Source organism: Belonocnema kinseyi, chromosome 10 (assembly GCF_010883055.1).
Source record: "Belonocnema kinseyi isolate 2016_QV_RU_SX_M_011 chromosome 10, B_treatae_v1, whole genome shotgun sequence".
Lineage (NCBI taxonomy): Eukaryota > Metazoa > Arthropoda > Insecta > Hymenoptera > Cynipidae > Belonocnema > Belonocnema kinseyi.
The window spans coordinates 81,168,270-81,187,330 of NC_046666.1; the positions used below are offsets into that span (position 1 = coordinate 81,168,270).

At 28.4% G+C, this 19,061-nt stretch overlaps 1 protein-coding gene across 1 annotated transcript; it reads left to right on the top strand.

The window, feature by feature from the left end:
- The first annotated feature begins 650 nt into the window (after nucleotides 1-650).
- LOC117181452 (stromal membrane-associated protein 1-like) lies at nucleotides 651-19,042 on the top strand. The gene is made up of 8 exons (XM_033374112.1): nucleotides 651-963; nucleotides 3,437-3,570; nucleotides 3,808-3,975; nucleotides 4,062-4,272; nucleotides 4,352-4,627; nucleotides 9,202-9,431; nucleotides 11,684-11,830; nucleotides 14,484-19,042. Exons 1-8 carry the CDS (start codon nucleotides 846-848, stop codon nucleotides 14,595-14,597), a joined length of 1,398 nt encoding a protein of 465 aa, XP_033230003.1. The 5' UTR covers nucleotides 651-845; the 3' UTR covers nucleotides 14,598-19,042.
- The last annotated feature ends 19 nt before the right edge of the window (nucleotides 19,043-19,061 follow it).

Genomic DNA, 19,061 nt, shown 5'->3' on the forward strand with positions numbered 1-19,061 from the left:
AACAAGTGTGTTCTGATTTTTAAACTGTGCACAGAAAAGCAATTCATAATATACTTAATAACAGATTTATACAGTTAAAAGAATTGGCTGCAATTGCAGTTTCCCGAAAGAAATACTGCATTTTTTTTAACGGTGCAAGATATCATAAATTCGATTTTATGAATAAATATTCTACTGGCCACAAGTTATTTAAACTGAATAAAACTCACAAGATATTTTCCTTATGAGCATACAAATTCAACAAAAAATAGAAAAAAATGTAAGTATGAGTTTTTTGAGAAATACGACATCTATTATTTTCAGAAAACCCACCGCCATCAGGTCAAAAGTTATATAACTTTAGATACAAAGTTGGGGGTGTTTTTTTTTGAAAAACGAAGCCGAAAATTCATATCCCTGAGAGATTCTGCGGCTTTAAGTGTAGAACTTGCATGATTTGAAATGCATTTGGTCAGTGGACTAGTTATCTCCACTTTCATTGTCAGAAAAATGAATCTGAAGAAATCAAAATATTAAATTATGAACAAGTTCTTCAAACTTACCGTAATTTCAGATAAGTTACTAAACTTTCAAAAAGACCGCGTTTTCATGTCACCAAACAAAAAGTATACGCTCTCTTGAAGCTTGCAATGTGATTGGCGCGTTATCGATAAGTTCAATGGTCGGTATTCCTTGTTGTGTCTTGTGTCTTATGAACTTTTGTCTTCGTGGTCAGTTCTGTGTTTTTTATACTCAGTATTTTGGCTTCTGTGATGCATCCTGATTCATAAAAATAAAAATTCGGTGGTTCATTGGAAACATTTTTTTCATCTTTTCGTATCAGGGTTTAAAAACGAGACGTAAAAATGACGACTCGCATTGAAAAGGAGCGTACCAAACAAATTCAAGACAAGTGTCAAAACCTGCTCAATCAGATGCTTCGCGATGAAGACAACAAATATTGTGTCGACTGTGATGCCAAAGGTTCGTGAACTTCAGGTTTTTATTAATTTTATTGTAAAAGAAAAAGTAAAGGGATAAAGTCAACCATTCCCTCCGGCTTTGTTTATTCGTTCGACCCAACGACCTAATTTCTTGACAGGGGGTTGAGATTTTATAATACTCTTGTCAAATATCATGTCTGCTGATTTGACACTAAACTCGTGAACGTCATTATTGACAGTTATTTAAATCTATCACGCCAGTGCAATTTATTTTTGCAATAGGAAATAAGGATTTTTTTATGTGATTACGTTGATTTCGGAGCAAAAAATAACCCTACTCTTTTGAAAAAATGTGTTTTTTCCTGAAATGTATGGTTAGCTTCTTTATAGCTGCATATAACTTTGAAAAGTAGGCGTATTTTGCAAATAAATATTGCTTTAAGCTGATTGGAATAATATCTCAATATATATTTTCGTTGCATAACCTTGACAATGTATTTAATTAACCCACTGTTTCTTTTGTAATTGCTAGCATGTCTTTCATATCGTTATTTGTTTATTAGCATCAGTATACATTGAAATAGTTATAACTTTGTAACTATTACAACTTTATTTAATTAATCTTTGGGACTTTTACATCAGGGAAAATTTTAAAAAATCGTAATTTAACCCTTAAAGTACACACTTATTTTTAGAGTCGTAAAGTACACACTGGCTACACCTGTACCCCAGTGAAAAAGCCTTAATAAAAATGAAACTATTTAATATTTTGACTTGATTTTTGGTTTATAGCTTCTTGAAAGTATATTTTATGAAATAAAATCGATAATAAAGCTAAATATTAAAATTAAGTATGTAAAAACAAATGAAAATATAAAAAAAACGAAAAATGGGTATTTTCATTAAAAAATTCATAACTTTTTAATTTGTGCGTATTAAGGTCTAAAAATGTAGGTGAATCTTTTACTGATGTGCTATATATGAAAAAATATTACTTTATTGAATTTTTAAAAAACCAGTTTCCTTTAATTTTGGATACGCAAAATTTGAAGAATTACGTCGTTGGGACAGCTGTATCCCAGTGTGTACTTTAAGGGTTAAAAATCATAGAAATCTAATTTAAAATTGACAACATTCCAAAATAAACAGACTCAAGAATTTTTACATTGGCTCTTACAGAACTAAAACTTTGAAGTAGACATTGTTTATAAATTACAAATTTTTTAAATCTTCAAATTGTAAATAACTAAAAATTTGAAGACTTTAAGCATTACCTTTTCTTAAGGAGAAGACCAAAAATAAACGCAAATAAAAATAAAAGATTAGGCAGTGTCTTTGTGTTCCCGAAATAATCCGGCTGTTTGTACCGAAATCTCAGTACCCGCAGTAGTTACGACCAAATGAAAAATAAGGAAATATATTCAATAAAAAAATGTGCAAGTTTTTTAATAGAGTCATTTATCAAATAATTATTTCAATATTTTGAAGGTGGTATTGCGGAGTTTACTTTCAACTAGCTGGCCAATTATGACACTGGGGCTAATATTACGGTATTTTCCGCAACGTTAGCCCTGAAAATATATCAAGGTCTTTTTTAATATGCTAAAGTAAATGTTATTTTAAGGGTGTAATTGTTATTTTATAGATAAGCCACAAGTCCGCTTCCGAAATGAAATTTTGCTAATTTTATCCCAAAAAATTTGATTTGAAACATCGTTTATTTTCAAAAAAATAGATGTCGTAACTATCAATGTCAAACTGACAATGGCCACAAATTTGATCAGGCTATGCTGCAGATTGCAATAAAAAAGTAATCTTCTGTTTAAATAAAAAAAAAACTTGCACCTGAGATGTTGAGTTCCTGAATGAGGGTAAACAAGTTTTGACATGAAAAAGTAAACAAACCGTTTGATACATGTAAGTTATTCTGTTCCAAGAAAATAAAAATTTAGTCTGACGGTGTCGTACTGAGATATACGATTATTCGATGAAAGGACTGTAAAAAGTGGAATTTTGTTCAATAAACTATATTAATTTCAACAAAATATCGCAAAAAAATTAATATATTGCTAGCAACCCTCAAATACGATGCTAAAACGCACTCAAATTTTAATTGCATTTTTTTATTACTGTATTAAAACACGAGAATTCGAACAAATCTTTTTATCACAACGTGTATTTGACTTTTTAAGAATTTTTCATGCAATAGCATCAGTTTTGAAAAAAATGTTGGTTATCCAGTTCTGTACTGACACCCTTTATTTCATGTTGAATTTTTTTAAAAAGTTCCTTAACTTTTAATATTGAAGGCTTCTAAACTTACAATTATTCAATATTAATTTCGAATGGTCCAATAATATAAAAAATGTTTCAGCCATCTGAAATTCTGAAAACACTCACTTAGTTTTCTTTGATTGGCTTCCAGTTTGTAAAGATATGTAATACATAAATATCGTTCGTCTCTATAAATTCGATACAAAACATTTCTATTCTTTAAAAATCTTCTATTGCAGGACCAAGATGGGCAAGTTGGAACTTGGGAATATTTTTATGCATTCGCTGTGCTGGAATTCACAGGAACCTCGGGGTTCACATCAGCAAAGTGAAGTCTGTTAATCTGGACACATGGACTCCCGAACAAGTTGTCGTAAGTTATATGTTTCTCACAAAAATTAGGTTTGTATCAGTAATCTTCAGTACATGAGGCCACCATTATTCTCATCGTATTATTGTCTCAGCATCGAAAGAAACTAAATTCTCCTTTCTTGCGTGCCCTAGTCTAATAAAAGCATTTATTTCAAATTTATTGAATCACCTTCCTACAACTTTCAAAGATTTAAGCTAAAAATAAAAGCCTAATGTAATTTTTATACAAATTTCATAGAGTCTTCAGCAAATGGGAAATTCTCGAGCAAGGGCTGTGTACGAAGCAAATCTCCCAGACAGTTTTCGTAGACCTCAGACTGACGGCAGTCTTGAAAGTTTCATTCGTGCAAAATACGAACATAAAAAGTATATTGCTAGGGAATGGGTTCCTCCGTCATTGCCAAAGGTATACAAACTATTTTCAACTAAACATCTACATTTGAAGGTATTTTTTAAAGCCTTACAAGATTTTAAATTTTGTATTGTTTATAGATCAACTGGGACAAGGAATTAGATGATGAAGCGGAGAAGCAACGTCGACGCAAAAAGGAAGGTATAAAATCGAACGCAGTGCAAAATCCTCTGCCGCCGGTTAAAAAACCGGAAGTGGTACCTCAGTTGCCGAAACCCAGAAGTTCCATCAGTCCGAAACCAAACAGAATCAGCAATTCTGGTGGTGGTACTCTCGACCTCTTAGGCCTCGGTACTTTAAATTTGACGATTTAAGTCTCAACTTATAGCAAATATTCTTCGTAGCTATACGAGCTGTTTTATTTCAACAGGTGCCCCAGGAAACGAAAATATTGCGAATGGTTCTAGTTCTGGGGACGATATTTTCACCTCATTCTTATCTGCAACACCCTCTTCGACATCCACCAGCAACGGCGCTGCTAGCACAACAACAGCCGCGGAAAGTTCAGTCGGAAAATCTGAAGAAGAGATTTTTTTCAATCAAACGGCTCCTTCTGCTCAGGAAAAAAGTAAAATGACCAAGGACAGTATTCTAGCACTTTATGGCACACCGAGTCATCAACAACAATCACTTTTCGGAGTTACTGGTTCGTTTACAATTTTTTAATTTCGCCTTTGGGAATTTAAAACAATTTACATCGAGGGGTTGACACTCAACTTTTGAGTGTAGATCAGATCGATGGGTTCTACGAAGAATAGGCTATCTTTTTGTTACCGTTAAGAATTAGGCGAACTTCATTTTGTATGAAATTTAGTAAACACGTAGAAGTGTTAAAATAAATAAAAATCTTCAAAAATTTCTTGTTTTGAAAGTTATAGGAGACTAAATTATATTATAAACTGTAATAGAAAATGCTGAAGTTTTGGATTCGTTGGAAACATTTCGAAAAATATTACGTTATTAATTCCTCCTGAAACCTTAGCTAAATGAAGTTAGCCTAATTCTTAACGGGAACGAAAAGATAGCATATTCTTCGTAGAACCTATCGATATATCAATATTACAAAGAGAACAAACTATTTCACAAAGATCCAATAGATTTCCAAAGACTAAAGATTTAAAAATAGGATCAATACCGATAAGTGTGGTACAAAATTTAAAGATTAAACTTTGAATAAAAATACTTCAAATATTTGAGAATATTATTGTAGGTTATATTAAGAAAAAAAATTTGTATAATGTTTTAAACAAATGCCTTTTCTTATTCGCAATGATTATTTATTTGAAATTAACATTTCTTATACAGAATATGAGATAAGCGTATGCTTGTTGTGAATATTTAATAATATTTGCTATTTGGCAATTAGTTAAACAATTTTCATAAACAAATACACATATTTCGTGTGTCACAATGAATAGGCTCCATTTTTTTTCAGAGTCGACTAAAAATATCTTGCTAATAAATCTTTGCTGTCATTTTCTAAAAATTAACACCAACTGGTAATTATTTAAACAATATTTATAAACAAATTCACATTTTAACATTATTCTGCGAATAGGGCCATTTTTTTGCAGAACCCACTAAAAAAATGTATCCTTAGTGACTCCTAGTTGTAATTTTATTCCAATTGCTAAAAAATATTAAGTTTTAAAACAATTTTTATAAATAAATCTATGTTTTTACAATTTTTCCAAGAATATACCCCATTTTTATTGCAAATTCAACTAAAAATCTATTTTCAATTACGCTTTGCTATGATACTTTGGCAACGGATAAGAAAAGTTAATCATTTAAACAATTTTTATAAACAAATGTATATTTTGACCACTTTTGCAGGAATAGGCTTATTTGAACACAATAACTAAAACTCTATCACACCTTTGATTAATACATGTATTATTAATTAATTAATATTAATACATGTACCTTAGTTTTTTTAGCTCACTGCGCAAATGAAAAATTTCTTTTTTCGTATATCAAGCACCAATTTTCTTATATCAAGCACCAAAGAACGTGATTTTAAAAATCAGTGCAAAAAAGAATATAAAAAATTTTACCATTTCTGCAACGCGCTGGTGAGGGCCCATACGACTAATAAAAAATGCAAAAAACTCGTTTTCGAAAAAAGTGGCGCTTACCCCCACTAGTTTTTCCGCCCTTTATTCATTGTTGATTTCGCTCGTTTTCATACGTTTAATGCGTACACTTTAACTAAATTTTTTCAAACATCATAAATATTATACCTTAAATAGAAAACTGTGATTTAAACTTCTGAGGAATTACAGCCGAAAATTGTAACTGCAATTTTTTTCGAATTGTTCTTAATGAAGGTTGTCAAAGCGCCTACGGCTTTGAGGATTACATTCTCATTATGAAACTCGCGCTCTGCGCTCAATAATTTGTGTCCAATTGGAAAACTCAAGCAAGATAATTGGTTAATATTGTTCAAATCTACTAAAAACAACGCTTTAAACTGACGGATCCCTTAAAAACAAAAATTGCATATTTTTGAAAATGATCCAACTTTTGGAACTTTTGTCTAATTAAGAAATTTCATAAGAGCAGTTTCGAAATACATATATTTTACATCTAGTAGAAATTTGAATTTATATCTCTTATCCCATTAAACCATTTTTTCCTTTTTTTTGAAAATTTTCGAAATGTTGAAAAGCATATAACTTTTTGAAATTTAATCGAATTTAAAATATAAATAGGATAATTTGCAAGTATTTTTTTCGTGTATCAGAAAATTTGATACAAAAATGTCTAAAACTCATAAAAAATTTTTATTCAAATTTTGAAAAATTTTTTGTCTAGTCAAAAAAATTTAACTCAGATAGTTTTGAAATGTATTTGATATCTAGCGACTAATTGAAATGAAATTTCCTAATCTATCAGAAAAATATGTTTTTTTTATTTTTCTGAACATTTTCAAAATTTTCAAAAGTATGTAACTTCTAATTTTCATTTTAATCGAAAATTTTAGTTGGATAATTTATAGTCCCATCTATAAGAAACTTTGGGAAAAATTGTTTGAATTTGAAAAAATTTCAAATTTTGAAAATGTTATAAATTTTTAAATTTTGGGTGGAAATATCTGCTTAACGAACTTAACCTTCATTTTGGTAAATATTAAGAAGTGTATCAAAGGCTGACTCGATTGGATACATTTTTCAAAAGTTAGCGTGGCTACAACATTCAGGTAACCATACATAAAGACATACAAACAGACACCGATAAAATTTTATGTTTTTCGGATTCTGTGCGTGTCGAAACGTAAAGATCCTTTAAAAACCAGTGATCGTAAATTTGGACGATTACATTACATTATCTTCAATGAGAATGTAAAGATGGGCAAACTATGCATTTTTACAGAAATATTGTGTAAATAATCAACAGTTCTTCTTAATTGGATAAACAAGGCAGTAAGGAGTCATAGGTAAGAAATTTCTAGCTTACTTCTCGAAAAAATAAGCCTATTCCTGCAAAAGTGACCAAAATATACATTTGCTTATAAAAATGGTTTAAATAATTAACTTTTCTTATCCGTTGGTAAAGTCTCATAGTAAAAAATCATTATAAATACATTTTTAGTTGATTGCGCGAAGAAAATGGAGTCCATTCTTGGAAAAATGGTAAAAATATGCATTTATTTATAAAAATGGTTTTAAAAATTAATATTTTTTATCAATTGGAACAAAATTACAGCTAGAATTTACTAATGATACATTTTTAGTGGGTTCCGCAACCAAATTGGCCCTATTCGTGGAATAATGTTAAGAATATAAATTTGTTTATAAATATTTGTTAGATAATTATCAAGTTGCTGTCATTTTGAAAAAAATGACAGCAAGGATTCCTTGGCAAGACATTTTCGGTCGATTCTATGAAAAAAATGGAGCCTATTTATTGTGACATACAAAGACAGTGTGTTTGTTTATAAAAATGGTTTAAACAATTTTGAAAGAGCAGACATTTTTAAATAATCACAATCAAGCAACTTATCATGTGAACTACAGTAAATGGCTTTTGTTAATTAATTTGCTTCAAATATTATAAATTTTTTTTACTCTAGCCTACTGAAAACTATTGCGTAGATAGTAAATACACTGACTCAAGCTGTACCTTAGTCAATTCGCAGATCTTGAAAAAATGTCCATTTGAAGAGTCAGGATAAAAATATTGTTTATTTTGTTGTTAAATAACCAATGTTGGTTTAGCCCAATCGAAATTTCCGCACCGAGTGGATATACTGTTATATGATATACTATTACGGTCATTTTAAACAAAAAATAAAAATCCATTGAAAATTGGCTTCTAGACAGACTTTTTTTAAAAAAAAAGTGCTTTTGGCTAGACTGTGCATAGTGATGATCAACCTGGGGCTACTGTATTATATTGCATTGGAACATTTAAATTAAATTCCCATTTAAACCAGTCGACACTAAAATCTTGTATGCAATTCTGTATAGAATTTATGTATAATTTAATAACCAATGCTACTGCGTACATATCTCAGCACCTATTAGACTGAAAAATGGCTAGAAAAATACAAATTTCTTTTCAAGATACGTATTCTAAACAAGAAGAAGAGATTTCCCAAACAAAATAAAACTTATGTTTACAAAAAATCTTTTAAAGGGCCTTTTGTGGACCTTAAAATTCGTAAACCTTAAAATTTAAGAACTGTCTGTTGTTGCGGAATTTTCCGTAAGACCAACTAACAACTTATATTTTATTGATTGCTACGCTATCCGTTAAACATAAAATTCGATTTTACGATCAAAAATTCTCCTGACCACAAGAATAGTTTAGCCCACAATTTGTGGAATTTTTTTTCTCTATTCGGTAAAATACGTCTAACTTCCTCTAAAAATAACATATTTCATCGCTGAGAAATTCTGCGACTTAAAGTGTACAAACTGCCTAATTTTGTAATGGATTCTATCAAAAGCATCTCAGTTTCTTTTAAAATAATGAATTAAAGTAATTACTATGGGCAGCTGTATTTTCTACAAATAAAGATATAATCTTCGTATTATAAAAAAATGTAAGAATTGATTTGCTTTTTTTTTTAATTTTCTCTTTATCACACTAGCACCGGTATCACACTTATCCTCATTAATCCATATTGATTCTATTTCAAAATATTTCTAAGATTTCACACAGTTTTTCAAGATTTCAAAGATTTGTTGTCATTTTTTATCATTTATTTTTCAGGTGGAATGTTCGCGCAACAGATACCAGTGCAGCAGTTTACACAACAAAATGTGGGAGCTTTCCATCAAAATAGTTTTCCAAGTCAACAAGTTAATCAACCCTTTCAAATGGGGATGCAGGCCACGAATCAGATGACTCAATTGTGCATGAATCCACAAATGGGCAGTATGGGTGCTAGTTCGATCGCGATAGGACAAATGAACTCTTCTGTGAACATGCAAGCTCAAATTGTATGTAGATTTAGATTTACCTTCATAAAACTTGTTTTATTATCTGGGGGTCATTCTAGAATAGATCGTCCGAAAGTGGTTGCGACGTGGTTAAAAAATTTGATATTGAAATATCGTGTTCCTAAATGTTCGTAGACATGAAGTTAACTATTTATACGTTTTAATATTTGTTTCCCTTTCTGAAATTGATTTTTAAATGTGAGTGCATGCTGCCAAAAAAGAATGTGCCATTTGTCATTCACAGAAATTAACTGTCATTTAGTGAGAATACATTTTAACTTCAGTCAAAATTTCAATACAAAAAGTACGTTAAAAATAATGCTTCGAAATGTAAAATTTTGAGACTTTCAAGCTTAAATTTCTCCGTCATTATTATGTAAAAATAATGATATTCAACTATTTTCTAAATATATGCCTCTAATATTAATAATTTCAATTAAAATTTAAGAGAAATGTATACCTTTATGTATACTAAAGCAATTGCATTTAATTAGCTAACTTTTATCTTATTGTCTTATTATCTCTCAAACTGAATAAGAATGGGCTCATTTCATAGAATTTGACTAAAATTACTGACATGTTTAGAATAAAGTTGAATATCATTATTTTTACATTTTGATAAAGTATTTTGAATTTACCATTGGGATTGAAATTTTTACTTACATTTTAATGTATTTTTGCTAGATGAAAGTTTAATTCTGTAAACGTTTATATAATTTTCATTGGATTAAATTATTTAACGTTTTCATCCAAAATGACAGCATTGTATGATGCAGTTCTAGTTCTTAAATTCCCGAGAATTTAAGTGCAGGTTATATAACTGAGAATATGACAGAATAGAGCAGAATTTAAGAGAATTGAAGAATTTATGATTTTTAACAATATTTTTATTCTTCAGGTTATATCAGCGGTTGAATATAAATTATTTTTTAGCTCAGACATATTCAGGAATTACTGTATTTCATATACAAATTTAAAAATTTCAAATGTATTAATTTATTTAAAAAAAAAGTTTTTCTACTTTAAAATATAACTCTATAACAAAATGCTTCAATTTTAAACAAAATAATTGAATTTTTAACATAATAGTTTAATATTCAACCTAAAAAGACAAATTACCAACTAAAAAATATCACAGTTTATATTCTAATCAAAAAAGAATATAATTTATACAACAAAAGAAAATAATTTTAAAGCCAAAAAGACGAATTTCCAACAAATAAAGATTTGTCACTCAAAAAATAAATAAAATTTTATCTAAGTTATTGAACCTTCAAACCAGAAGACAAATTTTCTTTACAAAAATTCAATCTTCAAACAAAAAATATGATTGTTCAACAAAAAATTAATTTTCCACGAAACTGATGCATTTTTATGCAAAAAAAGGAAAGTTTCAAACTAAAAAATAATTTGTTTACAAAAACCGCATATTTTTAACTAACAAATATCAATATTAAAAAATGGAAAACTTCCATTTTCTGTTAAAAATTAATTTAAAAAAAAAAGAAAGTATGTTCAATTAAACAGTTAAATTTTCAACCAGACATAAGCCTTCAATAAAAAAGTTTTACAATGTAGTTTAACTTTGACCCAAATAGTTGAATTTTCAATTAAAAAAGAATTATTTATAACACGATAATTAAACTTTTGACTAACGAGATAACTTTTCAACTTAAAATATAAATCTTCAACAGAAAAAGTGATTTCTTAACAAAGCGATTCAACCAAATGTTTGAAACAAATTAGTTGAATTATCAAGCAAAGAACAATTTTTAACCAAAAATTTGCATTTTCATACAAAAAATGAAATGTCATCTATAACAGATGAAGTTTTAAATGAAAAAGATAAATTTTCAAAAAAATAGTTGAATTTTCTGTTGAAAAATATTGTAGACGAGTTTTTACGATAAAAGTATGAATTTTTGAACAAAAAATAAGTTTCTACCAAAAAAACTGAATTTTCAATTCAAAATGGAACAAATAGTTCCATTTTTATCAAAAAATATGAAATTTATCTTAAAGCAGAGGACTTTTTTTATTACAAAAAAGTTAACCCATACTTAAAATTATAATAATTTTTCTCTCGTCTTTTTTAAACATATCTTGCAAGTAGAAATAATTCCTTGTTTTTGATAAAAGTGTTAGAACCCGAATAATTTTAAATTGCAACATCCAACATTTTTTTAACTTTAAATGTTGGTGGCAGGCGTGAATTTACTGATTGTGAGTAATTATTATATTTCCCTTTATAGATGAATCCTCTTGGACAAAGTAACGTAACCGGTAATAATTCGTGGAATGGGATGATGGCAACTCCGAATATTTTACCAGCCCCAGGAAGCAATCCCTTTTTTAATTTGCCGACGCAACAATTACAAAATTCTGGAGTTGCACCTCAGGTTTGTTTATAAAATATTTCAATTTTGAATGGAGACAGAAAAATGCATCTGAAACGAATCTACTTTCTCCCGTCTTCTCACTAGTTCAATATTTTCAATCTATTTATTACAATTAAAACTTTCAAACTTGAATTGATTGAAATTCAAAACTTAAAAATTGGACAATATTAATTTCAAAACGTTAAGAATTTAGTATAGTTAATTTAACTATTTGTAATTAGTTTACATGCTTGAAGATTCTAAAATTTTCTTAAAAAATTTCCAGTCTTAATAGTTACATATTTTCAAGTTCAAAACGTTCGAAATAGAAGAATATACATACAATTCATGTATTAAAAAAGGAGTGATTTCATATTTCAATCATACTGCATCAAATTTTAACCTTAATTTATCCCATTGAAATTCTAAGTGTTCAAAATGAATGTGCCAAAAATTCTGAATATCCAAATGAAGGAAGTGTTTTTTCAAATTATATATTTTATCTAAAAATATCCAGCTGCAAATAAGAAAGGAACTGTACGTTTCTTTTAAATTCTATATTATTTTTAATCTAAATGTATCAATATTTCAATTCTGTTTATAGTTTACAAAGCAATACAAAATTCGTTCATTAGACCTTTTTGAAGTTCAGTTACGTTCAAGATTTATTATTATTTGCGTTTGCAGTTACACAATTTTAAAATAAAAGCATTTGACAATGAATTTTTAAAAAATTAAATTATTTTAAATTAAATAATTTTTATTTATTTCTAAGGCAAATACATTTCAAATCGCGTAGGTTGTGCATGCTGATAAAAAGATATTACTAATATGGTGAATGTATCCCATAAAAGTTTATCTTGTGTTCTCGTTTTAGAGAAGAGAAAATTGGATTTCTTTTGACGAAAAACGAAAATTCGCATTTTTTGTGCAATAGTGAAACGAGAAATGAAAAGTGAAAAGAGTAAATTCGTTTCTACGAAAACTTATAAAAAAAGACTATAAGCCCTTTTCTTCTTGTGTTTTTTGTTGTTGTTGTCATTTTCGCTGAAATATTAATAAAGTCTGCTATAATCGTATTTTTCTTAATACAATAAAATATTCTATCACATATTTCGCCGAGGAACGATTTTGTGACTTCAGCATGCACAACTTGCTCGTGATAAAGAGAAAAAAAAATTATATAAAAAAATTAATAAAAATTAATAATAACAATTTAAGTTTAAAATGTAGAACATAATTGGATTTAAAAATACTTTAAAATAAAATAGTACATAAAATACAAAATAATCAATATTGTTTCATAGAATTTCTTGACAATTTTTAGTTTATGTTTAAATTAAAAATTTCATTTCGTGTTTGCAAATACAATTTACATGGCGGTAGAATTCTCTACTAGAAAGAAAAAATTTAAGCTTTTTGTTTATCATTTTCTATAAGTCGTATAATGTTTAATTAAATTTTCTCAGCCGAAAACAAAAATATTACAAATTGGAATTCTTGATGTGAAACTTGTATATTAATTTCTTCATTATTTGAGTATCTTATGATGCTTTTTACAATGTCTTTAATTAGTTTATGCGATTTTATTTTTAATTTCATCGGGCTAATGTGACGTTCGAAGCCTTCTCAAAATGTTTAATTTTCAGCTTTAAACGCTTCAAATTTAACATTTACCCTGTCGGTCAACGAGTATTGCCCACCCTGAGTGAAATTGTTCGAACTTAAAAGTTTTATATCTATAAACAAATTCATGTATTAAAAAAATCCAAAGTGATTTTGAAGTTTGAGCCAATAGCTTTCAAATGCTCCTGGCCTTGTTTCAACGATGAATGTCTCAGAATCTATGCATGATAGAAAAAATAAAAAAATAAAAAAATAAAAAATGTTTGTTCTGACATGTGCAATGAGTGTGAAGAAAACTAATTTTTCGAAAAATTTGTTGTGTGCACTTTTTACCATTTTTTCCATTAATATTTTCTAAATTTTATGCATAAAATAATATATTCAATAGATTTATAACTATATTCTTTTGCGTATATAAGCTAGAAAATATTAATTTAAAATAAAAACAAAAATGGTAAAAAGTGAAAAAAAAGTTTTCCCTAAATTATTTTTTCTTCGCACATGCTTACTCGATATGTAAAAACAAACGTTTTTTCTCTATGGAGTTGTTTTCTATAATGCATAGATTCCGAGATATTCAGCGTTGAAAAAACTTTTTTTTGTTAATGTCATAAATTTAAAACGCCTTAGTAAAAAAATGTCATATTGGGTTCATTTAAAAGAAAACACCAATACGCATCAATTTTATTTCGATTTTATTGAAATCTACAAATTTCATTCAGAATTACACATGTTTTTTTCGAACAAAAAAATGGAAAAAAACAATGATCGTTTTTATTTACTATGAAAAAACTCAAATTTCAATTTTTTGACAAAGTCAATTCATTTGAAAAGCATTGACTCAACCTTCAAAACCACGTTGAATTTTTTTAAATACATGAATTTTTGATAGAGATGTAAAACTTTTTATTTCGATCAATTTCTCTCAGGGTGAGGAATACTCGTTGACTGGGAGTATACATGACTATTAATAAACTATCAACAAGATTATTATCTACAAATATGAGAAAAACATACAGAAAAAACTATAAGCCTAATTTTGTTTCAGCTGCAACAACAAATGTCAGGTCTTTCCCTAAACGGAGTTGGTTTCCCCGCCCCTGGTAAACCAGCACCCCCAGCTCTACCTGGCCAAACTCTCTCGACGAATCTCTGGCAGTAACGATGCCTGCGGACATAGTTAATCTACTAGGCCGTTGATTGATTTGATGTTGTAACTAGTATTTGCAAAACTGTTATTGAAGCACATAATTAGAATCCGAATCCAGCTTATACAAATTTACCTCAACATCAAGGGAAGAGCAATGGACGTTATTTTTCAGTGTCTGCGAGTGAAATAAGTAAATCTACATTCTACGTGTGTAGAAGCTTTCACAAAATTCCCACCAGGCTGTTAAAGAACGTGAGGCGAGATGATAAAATCAAATTCCGAATTTCGACACGCTCTCACATTCGTGATACGCCGATCTCGGATCTTGTCTCTTCGTTGTAGGGCAAATGATATTTACTTCTTGCTCATCTCCAGTAGTTTCTTATCCTCCAAATTTCATAACAAGTCTTGCAAAATCCTTTTTTATCATCATCACATTTTCTAGTTTTTGCTAAGCTTTTAAGCCGAGTTTGGCTTTTTTTTTACTGTTTTAGCTTAATATTAATGTTTAATAGGATTTATAGAGGGCTATATATACTGGAGAGGGTAAGGAGTTTAGGTAATGAATATGAAGTAAATTTAAGACAAAATAGCTAAGATACTAGATTGCCTATTTTTCTTCGAAACTTATTTAAGAGAAGATATTTCTCTAGCTTGTAAATTTGTCGAATGAGTCTTGGTGTGCGTGAAATAAAATGTTCTTCTGAAACGATAACAGGTGGCCACTAGATCGAGAAGAAAGTAGAAAAATACTGAATTTGTGTAGTGGCTGAATATTTTTTATAATTTTCAGTATGAAATATATTCAATTAATAAAAAATTCATAAAATATTTCAAAAAGCCCCACCGACAATCTGTTATTCAATAAATGAGAATAATTATTCGCTTTAGAAGTTCACGTTGTGGATGGCAATCCTTTCATCGGATATTAAAAAGTTGCTATTTATTTTACCTAATTACTGTTATAAATATAATACAATCCTGCTTTGAAAGTAGAAATTTTAATTAATAGTTGTACGTTTCAAACATTTTCTGTAAAGAAATCAAAACCTAAGTAACGTTTTTAAAAGTTTTGTGATTCTAACTTTTATGTAATAACTGAAACTCACAACTTTGCGATAATAGTCATAATCTCATTAAAATGGGGCAGTTTTCATAAAATCTTCAACAAATTTAGAATGGCAACATTGAAGCTTTTATCAGAATTTACTTTTAATCAGGCAGTAATTAGAAACATAACATTTAAGTCAAGATTAATATTTTAAACGTATACGAGTGAAAATCAAATGCAAGTTAGAGTTCCCAAATTGTTGAACATTTTATTTAAGAAGTAGTTTAAATCTGAAATATGTTCAATAATATAGAGCTAGTAAAATTAATAATTTATAAAGATTGTGTGATTCTTCGGTTAATAATTTACATTGTTTTTATAATTATTTAAAAATATCCTTTCGGAAATCCTTTTAAGTACACAAAATTTGCATAATTTAGGAACTAAATAAAAATTTGTTCATTGTTGAATCCTTTTAATTCATAAGTATTGATAAATTTTCTAATTAAAAATGAGGCACATGTCAATTTGATATTTTTGAAATTAAAGTTTTAAATTTTGAAATGTTTTCAGCTAATCATGATATTTCCGTAAAAATTTAATTTTTACATTTATCTTTCTACATGTTTTTTTAAAAATCCTAAATTAATTTATCGCCAAAATAACAATGAAAAAAGAGGCCTGTTTTTAATACGAGTTTTTTAATGGACGGAATATTGTGGTCGGCACTGCTTAAAAAAATTGAAGTTTTTCATTAAATAATTATTTAATTTTCAACTCATCTAATTATTATAAATTCCTAAATATTGAATGTCTCAAAACTATAATTGTTTAAATGGTTTAAATTTCGATATTAATACTGCTCTTAGTATCAAATTTTTTTATCTTTGAGCCCACACTAATTTTAAATATATATTTACTTTTAACTCACTGACGTTGCCAGTTATTTAACTCTTAATTTTAAATAAAAAAATATATAACTCAAAAATCATAAAAATTATGTTTATTCAATGTTGAATAAATTCAGTCCAAAGGAATAGATACTTTCAACTTAAGATTTTTACCAATTTAAAACTGTCAAATTTCCAGTGATTTGAGATTTTGTTATTTTATATGTTTTTAATTCAAACTATTTGCTTTTGAATCCTGTATAATTGTATATCAACAATTATTTTAATGTTAAGAAGTTTCAGTTTGAAATTGTTCAATCTTAACCGTGGAAAATGACAGGGATTTTTATCTACGGTTTGAGTGGCCACCCTGGATAAGCGCAAATGAACGAACATAAAATTCTTATAAAATTTCTGTTCCTTAGTTACTGAGAGTATCTTATTGACTATTTGATTAAAAATGTATTTAAATTTCCTAAATGAGTTTTTAGTGTTTAATTTTGTTCAATTTCTTCACAGTATTTTAGACTCATAAATAGGATTTGATGATAGAAACGGAAACGTTTGTAAACTGACGTCTGATGCGAGAATCAGATTTGAAAATAAGCCCAGTATTTATTATTGAAAGCTTGTTAAGGTTTTATTTTTCACTCCTGAGAAATTTATTAAATTATAAACGTCTTTTACAATGCGCAAACAATTAACGTATCATTTTCATTTTTCAATGCTGGGAAAACCGTCCAATCCTCTAGGCATGCAAATATTGGAATGGAGCGCTAAACTGACAATAATTTGTCTACATTCTGTATTTCTATAGTTGTAGCTTCGATTGGACCAGCGACTTAAAAGAGGCATTTGCGAAAACTTTTCAGAGATAGAATCATATTACCTTTTCTTTTGAAAGAAAAAAAAAACTGAACCGTCGATAGCCTGCAAAAGAATCTTCGCAAACGCACAAAACGTAGATTATAGAGTTGAGAGATAGCAAGAATCATAAAAAAAAATATTTCATAAAATTGATGAAATTGTTGAAATTTATTGAATTTTTTGTCTTGGCTTCACTAGAGCACCTCTTCGAAAGAAAAATACGGCCAAAGTTTCATACATTTTACTCCTCAGTGTTGGGAATCGTTTAACTGCGATACGCCATATGGTGACAAACATCCGAACTAGCAAGGATAGGTACGATTTTAAAGATGCATTTTAATTTGTGCATAAAAGTGTTTTAACGATTTTTTTGTGGAATTTAAAGTATTTATTGGATAGTACCAATAAGCCTTTATTGGAAACAAAGGGTTTTAAATGCAATTTACATCTTGTACAGTGAAAAACACATTTTTTGACGGAAATATTTTTTTAAGAAAAAACAATTATTGTACTATTTATTGTAATTTTCAACAGATTCTGAACTTAAATGGACTTACTTTGAAGCGAAATGAATTCAAATTGAATTTTTATTATCTTATAGTTGCAATATTTACTATTTAAAAATCGAATGTAAAAGTTAGATTAGAATTCGTATTTTAATTCCGATCGTCTATTGTTCGTATTCTTTGCATAATCTGGATAAAATTGGTTGCTAAATGCATTAATTGAAGTTTATTTAAGCTTACAATATATTGAAACTTGCATAAAATAGTAAAATAACTGTTTTTTGTCTAAAAACCTTTTGGACAAAAATGTGTTTTTTCACTGTATGAGGCGGAAATTCTATCTGAAACGAATTGTTTTTTATGAAGATTTGTTTTTAGTATTTCAATAATTGTTTTAAACTTCACAAAATAATCGCAAAAACACTTTTATGCAAAAATGAAAATACATGTTTAAAATCGTACCTACTCTTCTAGTTCCAGTTTTCGGCACAAGGTGGCAAAATGGTAGACTACCATTCCCAATAAAAGAAAGCATTTCTTTAAATCCAGAAATTCATCAAAAACCCGTTTGTTCAAATACTTTAAATTGTAAATATTTTTAACGTAAATACAAATTACAAAAGTCGTTTGAATACAAGTTTTAATTTGTAAAAAAAGGGTTTACATTTTCTTTTCTAAGAAAAAAATGCTATGTAGGAAACTTGAATCTGTTTTAACTAATTTAGTTTGTAATCACGCTTGTTTATCAAAAAGAAATGTGATCGTGAAGAAATTACTCTGTAATTAAAGTTTTTTCTAAATGTCCGGAGTAAATTTTTAGAACTGCCGAATTTATCTTTAAAGATTCGGAAGAATTTTCGTCTGCCGCAATTTACAGAGTATATGAGGCGTAAGATTATTCTTATGTTTGATTATCATACAATTTGTATGTCTGATTTGGCGCAATACAGAAGTTTCGCGCACATAGCTGAATTTTTATTTTAATCATGAAAAGCGAAAGATTAACTTTTTGTGTAGCATAATGTATTTCAATGACCATACATTGCATTTATTAGCTCTTAAATGTAGAATGACGACTGCACAGTGTAATGTACAGTGTTAAGATCGAAGGAATGCGCGTGAAGAAATATATATAATTGATATGTAAATATCTGTTTCATTA

What these genes read in the sequence shown, in the direction of transcription:
- LOC117181452 (XM_033374112.1), top strand. Translation starts at nt 846, where the DNA reads ATGACGACTCGCATTGAAAAGGAGCGTACCAAACAAATTCAAGACAAG. An exon ending in TGTCGACTGTGATGCCAAAG is followed by an intron (nt 964 to 3,436) that starts GTTCGTGAACTT and finishes CTTCTATTGCAG; the next exon opens with GACCAAGATGGGCAAGTTGG. An exon ending in TCTCGACCTCTTAGGCCTCG is followed by an intron (nt 4,273 to 4,351) that starts GTACTTTAAATT and finishes TTATTTCAACAG; the next exon opens with GTGCCCCAGGAAACGAAAAT.